The sequence below is a fragment of the Alexandromys fortis genome, unplaced genomic scaffold (assembly GCF_014885135.2).
Source record: "Alexandromys fortis isolate MF-2015 unplaced genomic scaffold, M_Fortis_MF-2015_v1.1 scaffold_1, whole genome shotgun sequence".
Classification (NCBI taxonomy): Eukaryota; Metazoa; Chordata; class Mammalia; order Rodentia; family Cricetidae; genus Alexandromys; species Alexandromys fortis.
In genome coordinates, this window is record NW_026067927.1 from 11,833,685 (window position 1) to 11,855,078 (window position 21,394).

The 21,394-nt window shown below is 36.9% G+C and overlaps 1 protein-coding gene across 10 annotated transcripts in view; it reads right to left on the reverse strand.

Moving 5' to 3' along the window:
* Positions 1-21,394, reverse strand: part of Nfat5 (nuclear factor of activated T cells 5) — an 83,545-nt gene that overhangs the window by 18,084 nt on the left and 44,067 nt on the right. For 2 of the 10 annotated variants that reach the window (XM_050143483.1, XM_050143480.1), the window contains 8 exons: positions 19,449-20,007; positions 14,386-14,578; positions 11,572-11,762; positions 8,379-8,551; positions 6,367-6,501; positions 6,207-6,259; positions 3,214-3,346; positions 437-517 (listed from right to left, as the gene is read on the reverse strand). In XM_050143483.1, coding sequence (XP_049999440.1) covers positions 437-517; positions 3,214-3,346; positions 6,207-6,259; positions 6,367-6,501; positions 8,379-8,551; positions 11,572-11,762; positions 14,386-14,578; positions 19,449-20,007 — 1,518 coding nt within the window. Of the gene's footprint in view, positions 1-436; positions 521-3,213; positions 3,347-6,206; positions 6,260-6,366; positions 6,502-8,378; positions 8,552-11,571; positions 11,763-14,385; positions 14,579-17,699; positions 17,801-19,448; positions 20,008-20,456; positions 20,519-21,394 lie in introns of those variants that run through there. The other 8 variants (XM_050143481.1, XM_050143479.1, XM_050143487.1 and 5 more) reach the window with 7 other exon arrangements.

Consider the following 21,394-nt stretch of genomic DNA (forward strand, 5'->3'; position numbering starts at 1 on the left):
AAAAAAAAAAAAAAAAAAAAAAAAAAAAAAAAAAAAAAAAAAAAAAAAAAAAAAAAAAAAAAAGAAAGAATTTTAAAACAAAATTCCTCTATTGTAACATATTTGTTATTTTGATAGAAGGCCTTGCTGTGTAGCCTATGGTCTTGAACTTGAACTCATGATTCCCCTGCCTCCCAAGTGTTAGGATTCCAAGTATACACCATCATATTTGGTCTATTATGGTTTTGTTTTTAAAGTATATCAATATGCTAAATAAAGGAAAATAGCAAATTGAAAAACAAGTCTCTGCATCAGTAAAGTCAGACAAATATTTATTTTATAATTTGGAAAACACCTTGCTAAGTATCAGAACACATCAGAGTGGACAATGCACTAAGGTTTACTAGTGAACGCTTAGGATGGCCAAATTAGTATCTAAGAAATATCAACTTGGTACCTTTCATGGCTTCTTCAAAAGAGCAAGGCCTTGCTGGACTAGACGTCTCCTTTTTCACACTGACATTCAAAGCTCCAGCTGCTGCTGTGAAAATAAAAGTCACATATTTATTTCAATTTATTGATCCTGGCAAAGCACATATTCTTACTCTTTAAAGCACATATTCTTACTCTTTAACTGGAATATCTTCTCAGCACGTTACTGACTTATTTACTCTAGTCCTGGGTTGAGTTAATTTTTATAACCAGCAGACTACCCTCTAAAATGCATTCATCTCCAACTAGATAGGACATGTGATCACTGACCAGATCAGAAAACTTCAAGAATCCTTTAAACACTATACATATTAGTGACATGAGATGGATGGAAGAGATATTTAAAACTTAACAGCTATATCAGAGTACTAGCAAGAAAAAAATTATTTACCTATATGAATTTATTTAAAAGTATCAACCCAAAAAATTTGTTAATATTTAAAGTAAGTTAAAATATGCTAGCTCTATATAGTTAAAACATACTAGCTCTATGATTATTCTTTCCGTAAAACTTTGGAAACGAATCTTTACTAGCATAAACAGAGAACAGTAAGCCTACTATTAAATCTTCCAGAACAGCTTTTGATTTTATGAGCTGGAAAACAAAGATCTTTTTTTTTTTTAACTGAGACAGGGTTTCTCCGTAGCTTTTGGTTCCTGTCCTGGAACTAGCTCCTGTAGTCCAGGCTGGCCTCGAACTCACAGAGATCCTCCTGCCTCTGCCTCCAGAGTGCTGGGATTAAAGGCGTGAGCCACCACCGCCCGGCAACAGAGATCATTTCTAAATGATAATTTTGAACTCCAAATAAGTCAGTTTGGCTTCAAATAGTAATAATTTTTATTACTATTGCTGAGAAAAGGGTTCCTTTCCCAGTGGTTCTCAACCTGTGCGTCAAAACCCCAAAGGGGTCATTTATCAGAAATCCTGCATACCAAAAATTTATGGTAACAGTGGCAAAATTACAGTTATTAAAGTAGCAAAGAAATAATTTTATGGCTGGGATGAGGGTCACCACAACATGAGGAACCAATCATTTTTTTCTATTAAGACAGGGTCAAAGCATTAGAAAGGTTGAGGAAACACTGTCCTAGTCAAATCAGGAGGTCATCTAGATTTAGCTAGATTGGCTGGCTACCAAGCCACAGATCTTCTTGCCTCCATTTCTCCAGTGCATGTGGGTGCTGGGAACTGAACCTGGGTTCTCTGCAAGAGCAATAACTGTTCAACAACATACAATCTTGAGGAAACTCAATTGAGAAAACGCTTCCATAACATCCACTTCCATAACATCTGGCTGTAAGGAATGTTATTAATTACTGATTGATGGGCGAGGGCCCAGTCCATTGTGGGTGGCTCTATTCCTGGGCTGGCGGTCCTAGGTTCTAGCAGAAAGCAGAAACCCTAAGACAGTCACTAATCCAGTTCTCTAGGCTTGTACCACTGTAGTCAGCTTTCTTGTGTGGGTCCTAGCCATGGATCTCAGGATCTTAATCTTGTGCAACAAGTACTTTACTGACTGAGCCATCTCTCTAACCTATATTTAATTCCCTTTATTATATGTATGTGTAGATATGTGTGCACATGTATGTCCATTTGTGTAAGAGGCCAAAGGTAAACCTCAGATATCTCTAGGAACCAACCATTTTTTTCTATTAAGACAGGGTCTCTCATTGGCCTGGTGCTCACTGATTAGGCTTGGCTGGCGAGCAAGGATTCTCCTATCTCACACTCACTAGCTCTGGTACTTACAAGCTCACACTATTACAACTGGTTTTAGAAAATGTGTTCAGGGAATCAAGTTCAGGTTTTCACACTGCACGGCAAGCACTTTACACTCCAGATTGAAGTCTCAAGCCTAATAAAAATGTTTTTAAAGCAAGGCAGTAGTGGTGTAGCCTTTAACCCCAGTTACTTTTGTACTCCAATTTTGTTTTCTTTTTTGCTCCCTGGTTCTCAGTTTCTATGTGTAACAGTTCTGGCTATCCTGGAACTCACAGAGATCTGCCTGCTGGGATTAAAAGCACATGCCACCCTGATTTCTAAACCATGAAGTGCTTAAAATTATATTTAAAACACTGCCAGGGAGTGGTGGCAAATGGCCTTTAATCCCAGCATTCAGAAGGCAGGCAGCCATCCTGGTCTACATATAGAGTTCTGGAATAGCCAGAGCTGTTACACAGAGAAATACTGTCTCAAAAAACCAAACCAAACCAAACCAACCAACCAAACTACCAAAACATTTAACGTAAGTCTAGTATTATGTTATTACTTATTAATTCAAGTTTCTCCTTTTTAGAATGCACACTAGGGCCAGAGGAATAGTTTGGTGGTCAAGCATGTAATTAGCATATTAAGGCCCTGAAACCAAACCTAATGTGAGGGGAAGGAGGGGTAATAAACCAGTCAAACTAGAGCATTAGCAATTTTCAGTTGGGAGTTTCACCTTTGCATTTAAAGGCACTCAATGAACAGTGGTTTTCACTAGGAAGTAAACTGTGCAGACTCTGGAGCACTTGCCTTCAAGCACTGTCAGCTCTTCTATTATTGAGAACAGGAGGGAAGGATTCTAAGAACAACAGTAGTATCTTGTAGCTGTCTTTTGAGAAAATATCCATCTCCAAGTCAAATTAGTAGAAATTCATATTTACAGGTTTATTTTTGGTTGTCTGGACTTCAAACTTTTTCAAAAGGATTAGGAATTAATTATTCGTTTTAGTTCAGAGTTTTTCATTTTGACATACCTGGGTCTGGAGTGTATGTAAATGGCTGAACATCATGAGATCTTCCAGCATTGGTCACAACATATATTCCGACTGATACAGGCAAAGTTATATGTTGGTCATGATACGGGGGAACCTTCACAATAAGATGGTTCTAATTAAAGAAAAGTGTAAGAATCAGGAAAAAAAAAGGCAATGTTAAAAGAGAAAAATAAATACATTATCTGCACAGCTTTTAAAAATTTGTTATAAAAAAAATGCACTAGATTTTTAGAGTCAGGTCTTGCTACAAAGCTCAAACCCGCCTCGATCTCTAGGTCTTCCTGCTCCATTCATGATGTAGGTGGGCCTTCTGTCTACGTGTTACGTTCATTGGTTAATAAAGGAAACTGCTTGGCCTGATAGGTCAGAACATAGGTAGGTGGGAAAGGCAGAACAGAATGCTGGGAGGAAGAAGGCAGTGAGACAGACACTATAGCTCTCCTCTCCAAGATGGATGCAGGCTAGAATCTTCCCAGTAAGTAACCACTTCGTGGTGCTACACAGATTATACAGATTACTAGAAATGGGTTGATCAAGATGTGAGAATTCGCCAATAAAAGGCTAGAACTAATGGGCCAAGCAGTGTTTAAAAGAATACAGTTTGTGCGTTATTATTTCCGGGGCTAAGCTAGCCGTGCGGGAGCAGGTGGGACGAAAAGCAGGTCTGCCCGCTGCTCCTCTCTACACATTCAGACTCCCAGCTTTATCTCAGACTTGTTCTCTCCAACTATAGTATTTTCATCTCTCTCAGATGGCCAAGTTCCTTACCCATACCCAGGTTTTATACATAAACACCACCTCCTCAGAAGCCTTCCCTTTCCCATCTATTTTTTGAAGTATTTATTCTTCCCCAAACCTAATTATATTTATTTTCCCAACATAACTTTTTCTCTTTCTTTCTTTCCTTTTAGTGTTGTTTTGATTTGGGTTTTTTGTTTTGTTTTCAAGATAGGGTTTCCCTGTAGCTTTGGAGCCTGTCCTGGAACTCACTCTGTAGACCAGGCTGGCCTCGAACTCAAAGATCTGCCTGCCTCTGCCCAAAGGCATGCATCACCGTTGCCCAGCATAACAGCACTTTTTAATCACTTCAAAGTACTGTTTTTTGTCTCTCTCAAACAAAAGAAAGTAGAAGCTGCACAAAGATTTGTGGTGCTCTGCCTCACAATCTGTCAGGATGCACAAACACAAAACGCACTCAGGATGTCATCTAAAACACATTGCCTGGCTGGCCTGTGAGTCTTACTACTCCCCCCTCAACCTGGGTTTATAGGTGTATACACTGCCACGTCCAGTTTCAAGGTTCTGTCATTTTAACACCTTTTCCTTTCGAATACTTCAGCTTTATTTTCCATTTAATGCAAGCTCTAGGTCTGTTCTCTAGAATACCAGATCTTACTCTACTCTAAGAAAATGTTTCCCAGAAAGGCACTTAACTCCTCTCTCTCTGAAAAAAATAATAAATTAAAAATATTAAAAATGAGGGGCTGGAGAGATGGCTCAGTGGTTAAGAGCATTGCCTGCTCTTCCAAAGGTCCTGAGTTCAATTCCCGCAACCACATGGTGGCTCACAACCATCTGTAATGAGGTCTGGTGCCCTCTTCTGGCCTGCAGACATACACACAGACAGAATATTATATATATAATAAATAAATAAATATTTTTTAAAAAATTAAAAATGAACAAAACCACAGAAACAATGACTTATCATGCTATGATTTAGTTTATAAGTTCATTGGCAGAAAGTCCAAGACTGGGCTGGGGAGATGGCTCACCAGGTAAAAATGCTTGCTGAAAATGCCTAATGACCTAGTTTGATCCTGAAACCCAAAGAAAGGTAGAAGGAGAAAACTGACACCACAGAGTTGTTCTCTGACTACCACATGTACACACACTCCAACACACCCTATACAATAGTAAACCAACAACAAAATCACAGCCCTCTAAAGACCTCTAGCATTCCAAATCTACCACACAAACCTGATTTGATGCCTAGATCATATGGTGGAAAGACAGAGCCAAGTCCATAAATCTGTCCTGACTTATTATGCACATACTACATGCCATGTGTGCCCACACATATACATCATACATATTTTTTCATGTAAATTTAATTATTAGGCTGAGGATGGACATGGCTCAACTGTTAGTGCTTGTCTAGCATGCATGAAGCCCTGGGTTCAATCCCTGGTACTGGAGAAGCCAGGTATAATAATACATGTTTATGATCCCAGCACCTGGGAAGCAGAGGCAGAAGTTCAAGGTCACCCTTGGCTATATAGCGAATTCACAACCAGCCTAGACTACATGAGCATTTCACGAAAAGAAAAAAACAGGGGGTGGGGTGGGTAACATCCCATTTCTCAGAAGGGAAGGAAGAATAAAAAATGGATAGAAGAGGATAGGAAAATTGAAACAAGTGGGAGAGAAGACAATAAAGGGGAAGAGAATGAGGGTAAAGGAGAGGGTGAGGGGAAAGGAGAGCACACTAAAATAAAGGGGGATTATAGTAATCTAACCAATATGTCAAAATTCAAAGTGTGTATGTAGTGAGACCCTGTCTAAATAGGTAACAATAACAATAACAAACTGATACATGTTCACAGCACAAGAAAGTATTCTATTGAGTCATAGGCTTCAATTACCTAGTAAAACTAGATACATAGAATTAAATTAGAACAAGGGGTGCAGTGCCCTCAGAAAGAGCAGACTTTAGATCACAGTTCCCTTTTCCTTCAGGACAATGAAATGAACTGACAAGTCTTCCATGGTATCTATTACACGCTTGGTATTGCAAGGACCCCACTTGTTCCTGCCAATAGTGCTCTAGAGGATGTTCCTGCTGCTCATGGCAAAGTGGGAGTCACCTGATTATGTGACAGAATAAATAAAATACATAATTGATGAAGCTGCCCAAACAAAAGTGAAACTGCTCAGAACAAACAACAAAATTACTTCAAACGTTTAAATTGTACCTGATGGAACAATTCCATGTCTATCTCAGCTTCTGATTTCCAAGAGTGTTCATCTGATGGAAACAAAAACAGTGATTTAAAAGATTTTGAACTTTTCCACTCTGCAGCTTTAACTGTATTCTTATAAGGGAAACATGGAACACTTATATGCCCTACTTACCAGAAACATTTTCCTGGAAAATAACTTTAGTTCCTTTCAGAAAGTTCTTCCCAATTAAAAACACTTCTTCCTCTCCTTTCACTGAACAGCTATGCAAACTTTTCTTTAAGATCTCAGGAACTCCTGCTGGCTGAGCTGTGGATATACACAGATAAACATTCCATAAAAAGAGCCACCAACACTCAGTCTAATCTATAACTTATATCATGAATCCAGTTTTATGAATTGTTTCTGTTAATCACAAATTGGGGGGGGAGTTATTACATTTTATTTATGTCAGACTGTGTATCCACCTGTGTCTCTCTCTATGTATGCAAGCATGTACACATGCATGCCACAGTGGGTAGTCCAAGAATAACCTGTGAGAGTCAGTTCTTTACTTCTACTAAGTGGGTCCAGATATCAAACTCAAGTTGTCAGGTTCAATTCCTAGCACCCACATGGTTCACAATCATTTCTAACTTCAGTTCCAGGGGATCTGATGTCATCTTCTGGCCTCTGTGGGTACCAGGAACGATGTGGTAAACAGGCAAAACCATCCATTCACACTAAATTTAAAAAATGTATTTTTTAAAAGGATTTATTTATTATTTATAACAATAATGATAAATAGTCCTTTTTATATATGTCTGCAGGCTAGAAAAGGGCACCAGATCTCCTTACAGATGGTTGTTAGCCAACATGTACTTGCTGGGAATTGAACTCAAAACCTCTAGAAGATCAGTCAGTGCTCTTAACCTCTGAGCCACCTTAAGCAGCCCCTAAAACTCTATTTTTAAAGAAATCAATGTGTTTGGGTTGGTGAGATGGCTCTAAGTCTTGGGTCCCAGAATCCACACAGCAGAAGCAAAGAACCCATTACTAAAAGCAGGCTTTGACCTTGCATGTGCACTGTGGAGCACACACACCTAAACACATACTACACATAATGCTTGTTTGGCTTTAATGTTCTAAAAGCTCATGGCAAAGAAGCTTAGAAATCCTAGGGCTAGGCAATTGCCTTCTGGCATCCTATTTAAATAACTTATTTGGGGGGACACTGCTGGGAAACTAATCCAGGACACTTAAGTGACACAATCTCTGGCTCAAATTATGTAAAATATTTTTTAAATTACATTAAAATTTATATTGTGTATCACAACTTATGGGAGTCAGTCCTCTCCACCATATGGGTTCCAGGGACCCAACTCATAACATCAGGCTTGGTAACAAGTGCTTTTACCTGCTGAGCCATCTTAGAAGCCCTCAAATTACTTAATTATTTTTAATTTAACATAATTTTATGTGTTTTGCCTGCATGTATGTCTGTGCACCACATGCATACACTGCCCATGGAGGGGGAATGGGGCATCAGATCCCTGAGACTCTGCGCTACCCTGTAACTGCTAGGAATCAAATCTAAGTGCTCTAGAAGAACAACCATCCTCTCTTCAGCCCTTTACAATATCAGCATATGATGATAATAGGGTCCTATAAATGGTTAGGTATCTTTCTAATGTATTTTAATACTTTTAAGTTCTGAGATGGATTTCTGGTAGCTCAGGATGTCCTTAACCTCACTACTAAGGTGAGAGCTAAGAATGACTTAGAGTCTGAAACATATCTTGTCTTTCAGAACAGACTGGACTATACTCTGGCCATCTTCTTGCTTCTACCCTTAGTTAACTAGGATTACAGTCTGTGCCACCAATCCAGCTAACAACTTTTTTTTTTCCAAGACAGGGTTTCTCAGTAGCTTTGGAGCCTGTCCTGTCCTGGAACTCACTCTGTAGACCAGGCTGGCCTCAAATTCACAGAGTTCTGCCTGTCTCTGCCTCCCAAAATGCTGGGATTAAAGGCGTGCACCACCACCATCCATCCAGCACCACTGTGTTCTCTTGACTACAGCTTTAAAGTGTTTCAAGTTTGACATGTTCATGAGATGAAGTATAAACATTAAATTTTACAGATACCTGAAAAATTGAGCTTAAGAACTCTTCATATATCTAGCATCTCCGTATTTCCTTACTTACTACACAAAATTGGGGAAGAGGGTGTCTGCAATGTCAGAGTGGAGCCGTCTTTCCTTGTGATATTGACTCGAAAAACCAATCTGGCTCGAGTGCTCTTTTTCTTGGAACCAGCAATTCCTATTCTGGCTTCAACATCGGCATTCCTCAGCTTCAATATTCCTACGCAGTCCACCCTAAAAACAGAAAAAAAATCGACCAAATGACACTGTTATTGTCTAAATAGTACAACGTTTTGTTGTTGTTTTTGAGATTTTTTTTTTTGAGATGGTTGTAGATCAGGCTGGTCCGAAACTCACAGAGATCTACCTGCCTCTCACTCCTCAGTGCTGGGATTAAAGTCAGTGCCACCACTGCCCAGCAATAGTACAACATTTTAAAACAAGTTTCTTTATTTAAAAGGCTGATTCTTTTAATTCTTTGAATATGTAATAGTCAAAAGGCCCCCAAATAATAAATTTTAAATACTAAAGCTCTTACTCTCATCAGTCTTCTATTTAAAATGAAAAAACAGTAAAGAAACAAAATTATTCCTTAAATATGAACATAAGTAATGGCCTTCAAAAGACTTATGTATTTTTGTGGGTACTTGTGAGGTAGAGGCAGGCAGACCTCTCTGAGTTTGAGGCCAGTCTTGTCAACATAGCAAGTTCCAGGAAACTCAGGCTATACAGTGAGACTCTGCCTTTAAAAATATATATGTGTGTGTGTGTGTGTATGCATAGCATATACTGTCTTATTTATTTATTGTATGCATTTGTTTGTCAGTGTATCTGTGTACCATGTGTGTGCTTGGTATCCTCGGAGCTAGGAGGGCATCAGATCTCTTGGAACTGGAATTAAATAAAGTCAGCTTCTAAGCAGCCATGTGGGTGCTGGGAACTGAAACCCTAATCCCTCTAAACAAGCCATAAGTGCTCTTAACTGATGGACTATCTCTCCAGCCCCTGTTCTGTTTCTTTTAGAAAGGAAAATGGACTTTGTTTTTGTAGCTAACTCAGATATTAAAACAGAATGAGGGAGTGGAAAGATGGCTCAGCAATTAAGAACACTGGCTCTATCTAACTAGAACAGAGGACAATGCCTCAGTTCCTAACGCCTACATGAAGGCTCAAAACTGTCTGTTACTGAAGTCTCAGAGGATGTGATGCCCTCTGTGGGCATCAGGCATACAAGTGGTGCATAGACATACAGGCAAAACTTCATACACCTCAAGTAAAATGTTTTTAAAAACCAGAATGGGTTATGCTTTATTAAAAAAAAAAAAATGCCAGGCACACGCCTTTAATCCCAGCACTGGGGAAGACAGAGTTAGGTGGATCTTTGTGAGTTCAAGGACAACCTGGTTTACAGAGTTAGTGTCAGGACAGGCTCCAAAGCTACACAGAGAAACCCTACCTCAGGGGGAAAAAATTAGTAACTAGCCTCTGCAGTGGAAGGTTATATATAGGCATTAAAAACTGGTAGCATTTTTAAAAACTGCAAAATATTCCTAAATTAACTGAAAAGCAGATTACAAAATAATGGACATAGTATTATCTCAATTTTGTCAAAAACAAAACTGAACAAAAACCTGGAAAGATAAACATTGTCTATATAGAGAACTCCAGGACAGCAAGGACTATACAAAAACAAACACAAAACACAAACAAACAACCCTCCCCCACAAAAAATCCACACAATAAAATTTAAGTTATTCATACAATTTTTAGAACATTCATTTGTTCATTCTTGTTGAAGGCAGGCATGCCAAGGTATGTGTGGAGGTCAGAAGACAACTTTTTGTGACTCAGTACCTCATTCTACCATATAGGCCCTAGGATGTCTTCTCTGAACCACCTCTGGAAGGGTTATTTTAGGGTTTTAAAAAATATTTCTTCTCTGTTTTCTTTTGGAAACAGGGTCCCAATTTCATTATGTAGTCAAGTGTGACCATGAACTTCTGGCTCTCTTGACTCCACCTCTGAGTGCTTGTGTTACAGACCCACCTAGGTCACATTGTGCTGGGGATCCAACGAAGGGCCAATCAAGATACATCCCCCAGGCCCCTGGCTATGTAACTTTTATTCTCAGTATTAATATTAAAAATTTCAATAAGTCTTGATCTCATCTTCTAAAAAGCCAGCATTCTCCTGAGCCTTCATTTCCCAATTTAGTCCGTCACCATTCTAGAGGACCCTTTTTGTCTTTTTGGTTGTGAGCAAAACCACTGCTATAGCCCTGTAGGAACCTCTTTAAAAGAAGAGTTTGTTCTATTTAAAACATTTTAGTAAAATCCTCAAAATCAGCTAAACATGGTGACCCATACCTTACCTAGCACTCAGGAAGCAGAGGCAGATGGATCTCTGAGTTAGAAGCCAGCCTGGTCTACAGGGCTAGTTCCAGTACAGCCAGGGGTATACAGAGAAACCCTGTCTTGAAAAAACGAGAGAGAGAGAGAGAGAGAGAGAGAGAGAGAGAGAGAGAGAGAGAGAGAGAGAGACTCAAAATCTTCTATTCTCTAGAATGATAAATATTTTCCCAAGTATCATAAAAGTATAATAAATAATAAAAAGTATCGTAGGAACTAGAGAAATGGCTCAGAGGTTAAGAGCACTTGCTAATCTTGCAGAGGACTTGGGTTTGGTTTCTAGCAGTCATGCAGGTTGGCTCGCAACTGCCTGTCACTTTAATTCCAGAAGATTCAATATCCTCTGAAGGCAACTGCACACACATAATTCACATAAACTCACAAAGGAATACACACACATAAATAAAGTAGATCCATTTTTAAAATTTCCCATCAGCCAAGTGTGGTGGTGCACAACTTTAATGTAAGGACTTGGAAGGCAGAGACAGGCCCAGCCTGGTCTATACAGTAGTTCCACAGTACAGCCAGGGCTATGTAGAGAGATCCTGTCTCCAAAAAGAATAAAAACAAAACAAAACAAAAAAAACATACAAAAAATAAAATAAAAATTTGCCAGGCATAGTGGCACACACCTTTAACCTAGCACCCAGGTGGCAGATCTCTGTGAGTTCCAAGCCAGTCAAAATGATATACTGCAACCTTGCCCAACCTTGCCACTAAAAAGAGGAAAAGGGAAAGGGGAGGGGGGAAAAGGGGGAGGAAAAAGAAAAGGGAGAGGGGAAAAGGGAGGAGGGCAAGGGAGAAGTAGAGAGAGAGAGAAAGAGAGCGATTTTATTAAGTTCTTACGCCAGTGTCATGTTGTTGCTAGGATCGAGGCCGACTTCTATAACAGTGGTCCCTTCAATGTCCACTTCTTTGCAGGGGGTGGTATTTCGTCCAGTTACCCTACAGGCTTGGTAAAATCCGTGTGGTTTCACTCGACCAGAATCATTGCCCACAAACACCTGCAACACTACCGGTTCATTATGACCTTCCAGCTGGAACCAGAAAACATGCAGCATAAGCACTGGGTGGCATTTTAAATAAGCTCATTATAAACTCAACATTCAAAATCAAATCCTGGCCAGGCAGTGGTGGCGCACGCCTTTAATCCCAGCATTTGGGAGGCAGAGGCAGGCGGATCTCTGAGTTCCAGGGAGCCTGGTCTACAGAGTGAGTTCCAGGACAGCCACAACTACACAGAGAAGCCCTGTCTCAAAAACTAAAATCAAATCCTATATTAAAACTGAACTTCATCTAGTTTTAAACATAAAAGAAAATATGTAAACTCTTCTTTTCCTTCCTTTTTGTTTTTGGTGTGTTGAAGACTAAACCCAGATGCTCACAAATGCTAGTTAGTACTCTACCCACAATCCAGCTCAAACATTTTCTTATAAAGAAAAATTGCAGTCAGGCCTGGTGCCACAGTACAGATAGGTGGATTTCTGTGAATTCCATGATAATCAGAACTATAGAGAGTCCTGTCTCAAAAAAATAAAGTATGCAGGGGGAGCTGGAGGTGGTTCAACCATCAAAGGCCAGACTCACAACCAAAATAAAGAAAAATACTGTACTAGTTCTACAATAACTACATTTTAAATTCCTTTAAATGTCTAAGCTAAACTATCACAAAATCTATTTATATAAACAGATGGGAATAGATACGCAATTGCAGTATACAGATTAGATTACTTGGGATATGCTACCACCACTGAATTATATTAACAGAAACGTCTTCATCATCAAATGAGAATATATATGATAAATTATTACTACGGAAGCAGTTTAAGAAGAAAAGCATTTGAAATGACAGAAAAATGAAGTTCACTTCTAAAGACTGTTTCATGAAATCCTGGGCCAGAACATCTATGGTCAGATACATGATCACTATAAGTCTCTAGAAAAACTCTCATAAAAAAAAATGTTAGTTCATATATAGAATATCATGTTTAAAAGACACTGAAGGTGTTGATTAAAAAATGCAAGGAAAAATTACAAAAATGCCACATCTTTCTATCCCATTATATTTGCATCTCTTTGCAGTAGATGATCATCATCATAAAAATAATTAAAGAAATAAAGAAACATGTATCCATTCTGGCCTCCCTTTATAGATTGATTATGTAATATTTTAGCAGAGAACAGAAAACGTAAAAAATTTGGGTTTTTTGTTTGTTTGTTTTTTGAGTGTCTATTGAGTGAGTGAGTAAATGAACTGCTCAGGGCAGTCATTCATTCCTATCATAGTAAGGCAATTAATCTAATACTAATGCATTTAACTGTGTAAGTACTTAAACCAAGCAGAACTTTAAGACAGATAATCAGATTAAGAAGACTGACAAAACTACTAAACTATCCAGCTAGACACACACAAAGCAAAACTTGAATTTCTCTCTTGCCTGTTATGTGTGCTGGACTTGAGGGACTGGGTGCAGATGGATCAGAGCAGTAACACTGATGTAAATAAATGATCACAGACAAGTTTCCCAATCCTGAGCTTCAATCATTTCATTCAAGTGTGAAATGAATGACAGTCCATATTTTCAATGATAACTTTCTTTATAATAAATACACCAAGTAGTAAAATTTTACTACAAGTCAAAGTTCTTAAAAGGTAATTCTGATATCTTTGAAACTCTTATTTTCCAAGTTCTTATGTTTTGAGACTGGTACTCCTGGCTAGCCTGGAACTCTCTATGGAGACCATGCTGACCTCCAATTCATGGAGCTCTGCCTTTCTTTGCCTCGTAGATAGGAGGGACAGAGGTCCTGAGTTCAATTTCCAGCACCCACATGGTGGCTCACAGCCATCTATAACAGGATCTGATGCCCTCTTCTGGCATGCATTTGTATATATGGACAGAACACTCATACACAAAAATAAATAAATGAATGAATGAATGAATGAATGAGTAAAGGAATGAAAGAATGAATGCATATGCTACAATTCTGGCTAAGTTCTTAGTAATTTCTGCTATGTTTCTTTGCATTCACTTTAAAATTTCTTCTTAAATATTTTCAGATGAATCTACTATCACTACCAAACAAACAAAGAAAATAAATGATGAACTGCAGATATTTTTTTCTTTTCAGAACAAATTCTCATCTTTCTAGCTAAAATTTAACCAGGCATGTTGGCTCATACCTATAATTCAAGCACTCAGGAGACTGGGGCAGAGGGCTTGCCATGAATTCAAGGCTGGCCTGGACTATATTTATTGAGTTCCTGAGTTATAGTAAAACATTAAAAAACCAAAACCAACCAGCTAAACAAACAACAATTCAAATATTACTTAAATACTATTTGGCTTATGACGCAATTAGACATTTGTTTTCTATTATACCGAGCTAACTAATAATTCTATCCCTCTATTCCAGGAAGCTTATGTTAAAATAATAAAACTAAAGAAAATTCATCACATACATATGTATTATTTTTAAATTTATTCAATTTATTTGATGATTGTGTGTGGGAAGCACGTATGTGGGCATGTTTGTGCTGTGGCATGGGTGTGGGGAGGTCAGGACAACTAAGTAGAGCCAGTTCTCTTCGGGTTCTGGGAATAAACCTTTACCCACAAAGTATCTCAGTATTCAGACATTACAAAATAAAATGAGTACCTTCACCGTTGGAAAGCCTTGCTGTGTTCTATCTTTTACTGAGCCTCGGCTGCCCTCTGTCAGGTACCGAGCTCGGTGCTGGGTTTCAGGCTGTACAACTATCTTCAGCTCCTTCCCCTCACTTTTAACAGGATACTGTCCACACAACATAGGGCTCTTCTTTACTCCAGCTCCCTTTTGGTTGTCCAATGTTCTGAGAAACCAAAGCACAACATGGGAAGAAAATATCAGAAACCGTTTTCTGCAAAAGCTACTTAAAGGAAGAAACAGATGGGCGATAACATAGAAAATAACTGTTTAGATTATTGATAAAATAGAATACAGTCTAAAGGAAGGAACATCCTATATAACCAAAGTATCTTTAAAATATTTTTGAGCCAAGTATAACTAAATGCCATGAAAAAGAAAGCTGGAAAGGGAAAAGAAAAAAACTGTTGGGTGGTAGAAGGAAAACAATGCAATAATTTGTTTTCACACTACAATTCAGTTAAAATGAAATGTAAAAATCACACGAGTCTTATATAAAACTAAAGATTATGATTACTTTTTAAATCAGATTTGCAAAGCAAAAGAAAAAAAGGGAATGGTAAGAACTACTAAACCAACATAAAAAAGGCCTAAAAGATTGACAATGGAGGTATATATCAATCATTAATCAGAAATATCCTTTTGAATCCCTTTCTCAGTAAATCAAAATGAGAAATTTATAATAAAAAAATCAGTGATTCGATTTTTATTGGGAATGAGGTTTACTTTAATAAGTGTGATTTTTCAGATTATTTTTATCTGTGACTGGTTAAATGGTAAAAGTTCAATAAAAAAATCTTATCTGAGCTCTATCTATAGCAAACGTAATTTTACTTGTTTTTTTTTTTAATTGTGGAAGCTTTGTTTTGTAGGTTTTTGAGATAGGATCTCATATATCCCAGGCTGTCTTTAAGCTGCTCAATAATTGAAGATCTGCTGCCCCACCTACCTCAGGCACAGGCCTGGTTCTAAGACTGTTTTAAGCATATTTTTGTTTATAATATAATACCCAAATTTGTGATTACGGCTTCTAATGAAGTAGCAATGCAAATACCTGATAGAAATAAGCAGAATAAAATCATACACACACACAACACCCCCCACCCCCTCCAAGAAACATGAAGTAGATTTAAAATCATCCATGTATGTTCTCGAAAAGTCAGGGCCTGTCGTTCTTTTCACTCACAATAAAGTAACTGGGTCCCCAGAAGAATAATATGATTTTAAAAACAAAGAACAGCTTTAAACCTGGCCCCATACTTTACCAATCCAGGTAAACCAAGCTATTGTTCAACCATAAGAACAAAGGAAAAGGCAGTCATTCAATAAACAAACTACCTATGAAAGGGGCAGAAGTGTGGGGGAAAGGATAGCACTGATAAAGAATTCAGTAGCAAGGGAAAGTTCACATAGGATGTTTGCTGATGAAGGCAAACAGGAAGACAAAATGGACAAGGAAAGCAGAGAGAAAAAGGAGCTTTTATAATAAGGAGATGGGCAAGACCAGACCTTAACTGGACAAGAAATGCCATTCACAAAAATCTGACACAACTAAGTCAAAGATTACCTGTATGTGTAAGTCATTTTAAAGGCCCTAGAGGAATGAATCTATGAATAAAAGTACCAAGCTGAAGCCAGAACAATGGGGGCAAGAAATTTGTTTGTTTGTTTGTTTTAGAGTTCTGAGTGAATTCAAATGTTTGAAGAGTGTACAATATCTTAAACACAAGATTCTATAATAATCTGTTTGTATTCATCTTATTACCAAAGGGGAGGAAAGGTATTGTGAAACTATGAAAAAATACGTCCCACATACTTTATGTATAAATAAATATAGATATATATATACACACAAGAACTAAAAGAAATTATAGCATAATAATAGCAGTTTACATGAGTGACTGAATTACTTTCCTGTATTTTCAAATATTTATAGTTCATATGTACTAGTCATAATAAAAAATGATAAATTTTAGACTGAAATACTAAGAAAATTTGAATGATGACAACTAATTTTGTCAGCTGTGCTTTTTATATTTATACCACTCAAGCTAGTATTCTGAAAGTAAATAACAGTGATTCCTGTAAAATAAGTATCTATATTTGTTGAATGAATTAATATGTATGTGCTAAATAAATATTTAAATACACACAAAAAAATCACAAGGAAGTAATAAAAAAATTCTAAAATACTGAAAATGCTTCTGCTTTCCTTCCTTCCTTCCTTCTTTGAGAGAGAGCTCTTACTACACAGCCCAAACTGGTCTTGAACTCACTACAGGTCAGGCTGGTCTCCTCAAAACCCCACTACCTCAGCCTCCCTTTTGCTTGGGTTTTCACAGATTTACCACTTACAATGCCTGGCCCTGAAATTATATTCTAAAATTCTCTTTATTCTCTAGGTTTAAATGAAAAAAATGGAAAACATGTATATTTGTATCTACAAACACGTAAAACAATAAAAAGATCAACTAATTCTTAGAAGAGTAGCAATTCCATTTGTAAATTGTTAAGGTAAAACAGAAAAAGGAAGCAAGCAGCAATTCATTACATGGGGGATTAGTTGATTGATTTTTGCAGGGCTAGACATCAAAGGCAGGTGACATCTAAATGACAATTACCACAGACAACGTCCTGTGTCATGTTCTACACAGAAGTCTTAGAATGACATTCAGGTCCTTCTGTGCTAGATATTCCTACAGGTTGCCTAAGTTATAAAAATAATTTTCACTACAAAAAGGCCTTAAATGACTTTCAGATGCACATGATATATCTAGACTTCTAGAACTTTAGGTGAAACTGTGCTGTTGATTCTCAGGACAGTAGTTGAAGAATTTAAGACTGAGACAGTCAGCAATATTTACAAATAAGCAACTTTTTGAAAACAGATGTTTCCTTAATAAGCTCTATTTTTTTAGTTGTAAAAGTAATTGTCTTTCTGTCCATCAGTTATCAAGACTTCCGGCATCATGAAGATAAATAAACTTCTTTTTGCAGCACACTTGAAAGTTCATTTAATAAATATTTAGCATTATATAAACTGCAAATTGTTGTCACCTCATATTGAAGACTGTATTACTTATCTCTCAAAGCATTTCAAAGTTTCATGTTTCTAACATCTTTCTCATCACTGGAAAAATAGGCAATTAGCTCCAACTACAGATTAAGAATGGTTGTTCATGTATTTTACATTTAGTTTCGTCCTTTCCTCAATATATTTCTTATAAATTCAAATTTTAAACTTCTTCATCATTTCCACATACTATTGTCAAATAATTTTCCATTACCTAAGAAGATGGGCATTTCTTCTGCTGCTTGATGGAGTTTCTGCTTCATGAATTATTTCATAAAAGGTTTGTCTTGACCAATGTCACTATACTTTCCCTGGTAACCTCAAATCATTTCTAAGATTTATCTATCATACAAAAGCAGAAGCAGAAAAAAGCAGGTCAGGAAATCTCTTCAACCAGCAACAGTAAATCACTGTTTGATGCTGGCCATCCCCAAGTCCAAACTTTACTGTTCTTAACTGGTAATTTTAATAATTATTTCAGTACAAATAGAAAAATACCTTTCTCTGAAAATTTATAAAGACCTTTTCCACTGCAGCCCAAATAAGCACACATGCATATCCTGGCATCCACACAACTTTCAGATCTGTACCGTCAGTCACACTTCCTCACATGACTCGGTGTGTTCATCATGTTTCAGAGCCTTAACCTACATTTTATAGTTGAGTAAATACTCCTTTTTCAAGTTCTGGACTATTAAAATGTGGCATACTAGGAATGGCCATATATCTTGTTTGCTTTTGGAAATTGCCTAATCTAGACTTTTTGAAACTGTAAATCATTTAAATTATTTAAGTATAGCATTCTAAAGAAGTTTTAAATAAAAGTATAAAGGAAAAAAGCATGTTAATTTTTTTCAAATTAATTTTCAGGTTAGACTATAAGGAAATGAGTTTTTTCAAATATGTTGAGTATAGACTTAACTAATTCTTGCTTAAATGACTTACGAATTTATAATACACACAGGGAATTATTTGCAGACATGTTTAATATTTACTACAACAAATATAATACTGAGTTGGGTTTTTAATGTAACAGATCAAAGATGTCATCACGGAATACGCCAATCTAACATTTCAGGCTTTTTTATTTTTTTGCGGCAAGCATGGATCCAAGTAATCCTGGGTCACCTAAGGAATCATAGTCTGCCTCCTTAAAAACTAGTGAGTTAAATTTTACTGAATACACTGTAGAAAAAGTCTAGCAACTAAATATTACAATTAAAACACTAAAGGAATCCTAAAGTAAATCATGCTAATTTGTATTATACCATGGACTATTCTGTAATATAACCATTTAAATATATTTGGTGAGCAGTGCACCAAAGGCACAGACGAAAGCGAAAGCTCAAATATGTACCCATGATCCTGTTTTATCATCCTTCAAGAAAGAAACAGAATCCAGAGGGCAGAGGGACAATTTTTTAAAAAAGTCCTGAACTAGAAAAATGTATCAAAGGAAAAAAAGATTCAAACAGAGGCACCTACATGAGAATTGAGTCATCTTTGTTTTTTTCTTGTTTTCATCAAGTAAAGATGAAAAACAAAAATAAAACGTATAATTCTTTGAAAAATATAATGGAATGAACCATATGAAATAAACTGCTAAAAGAACAAATTAGCTTCTGGAGAACATTTAAGTGTTTTAGCTAGCATCATCACACTGCTGCTTATTCCTTTTAAAATAAGCCCATTTGAAGTTTAAGTTATTTCAAAACAGATTATCTTTTCTACTACCCCTAAATATAACCCAGAACAAAATTCCTTTGCTATAATCTACAGCTATTTTCAAATTATTTTTTTCTAGTAAAATTTATTTTAAGTTGAAAATTTCATGTACTTCGAGGATAAAATTAGCATTTTTTGCTTTATATGCAAATTTGAACTGAGAATTAAGAAAATTTGGGAATGATTTACTGTTGTTTTGCATAATGTTGATAGAACTTTAAAAAATGTGGATACCAACCCATTTCCAGCTTTTGAGTTGCCTTTGTTGTCCGTGGTAAGCTGAGAAAGCACATAGTGAGGTGCTTTGGCACTGTCGGCATCAAATATATCCATATTAGATTCTTCACAATCTCGTCGTTTGACCCCCGGCCTCTGCTTTGGATTTCGTTTTCGTGATTTACGAGGTACCTCAGTGTTATCATTGTAGGAACTGGTGCTCATGTTACTGAAGTTGGAGGGGGAATCCTCCATCCACATACTGCAGCTCTGCTCAGATTCCAATCCACACCCCTCATCCTGGCAGGACATCCGACTGTTATCCAGCAAGTCCTCAGGTGGTGGTGAGATGTACAACACTGTGTGCCTCTTCGGGGTTGATGGATGCTGCTGAACTGTGTTACCGGTTAACTGCTTTTCACTTACCCCTCTGTTACTTACCCCCACGGCTGAGGAGCAGCTCTCCACTTGCATAGCCTTGCTGTCGGTGACTGAGGTAGAATAAATGGTAGGGCTGGAAGAGGTGGTAAAGGAGCTGCAAGCACCGCCCATGGAGGAAGAGGAGGGAGCTGAAGAAGCATCTGCAGTGTACAATCCAAGAGTAAATACACTATACATGTTTTCACCTATGCTGGCTAGCAGTCCCAATGAAAATGTGATTTGTGAAGTGATTGTTTTCCCCAAACGAATAATTGGAATTTGGTTAAGTTTTAGAATATAAATGCTTTAAGCAATACAAAGCCTAAGAAATACAATTTTTTAAAAAATGCCCAAATAGCATTTTTACTTTTGTTATAATTGTTAAATTTTTAAAAATCTAATTTAGTGTTTTAAGCTGTAAAGCCAGAATAAAGCTTTTATTGCCTCAGCTGAATGTTCTGTTGAATTTTAATCATTAAAGTAATACAGAAAACCCCAATGTGAAATATATATGTTTGTGGTCCACATTCAATGCCAATTAAATAATTCATTATAGAATTTGAAAAGTGGGACTGTGCTTAGCCACAAAATATTAAAATAAGTTTCTAACCTATGAAGCAGAGAACTACAGGTCATTTTTAATGCAGACACTCCCTGCTTCAGAGGCAAATCCTGGAATAAAAATATGAGAAAGTAAATGAGAAAAGAGCTGCTGATTATTCCAGATACCAATTATAAAATGAAAAATAAATAGAGAAAAAAAAAGATAATCAACTGAACTGGAGGCAAAATGGAACTGGTACCATTACTATAGCTGTAAAATCCATGAGAGGTGAGGAAGACTTAATGGGAACATGCTTGGTTGTAGAAGATAAACAGGTTGGTCACTGAGAATCTCAAAGATAAAAACAGCACATCAAAACCAAGAGTAACAAAAAAAAATCCATCCTTTAAGAATGAATAAAAAGCAGCAAAGGGTGGCTACTAGATGGACTTTTTCCTAAAGACTCATGTGCTCAAAAATTAGCTCCTTATCTATTAGCTCTCTTTTAAAAAGGCCTGCTAATTATATATGGTAGTGAATAGTACATCTTACTGTCTAAAGTTTAACAAAAAAATTAAGCATGAAAATTTCTAGAACACCAGAATTCCTATAAAAATATTTTCAATTATGTATCAAGTATGCATAGCAAAAAAAAGTAGATTTACATAAATATCTGCAGAACAGATTGTGTGGCAGCTAGCAGTAGTGCTGGCAACAATGCTGCTCTAACCCTTAACAGCATAAACTCAGACACATTAACACTGCTTAGGCTGGACGTTACCTGTAATTTCAAAAATACTATTTTATTGTGTACAAGATATAATTGAACGCATAAAGAAAAATTGGTAATGTGCTTAAATTTGTGTCCACAGCCATTTATGCCAGTTTTAAAACTATGCAATAAAAATTTAAATGTGATGTACTATTATTTAAATTGATGTACCATTATTGAAATCACAATATTCATTGTCAATTATAGTGCTAAAATGTAAGAAATTCAATGT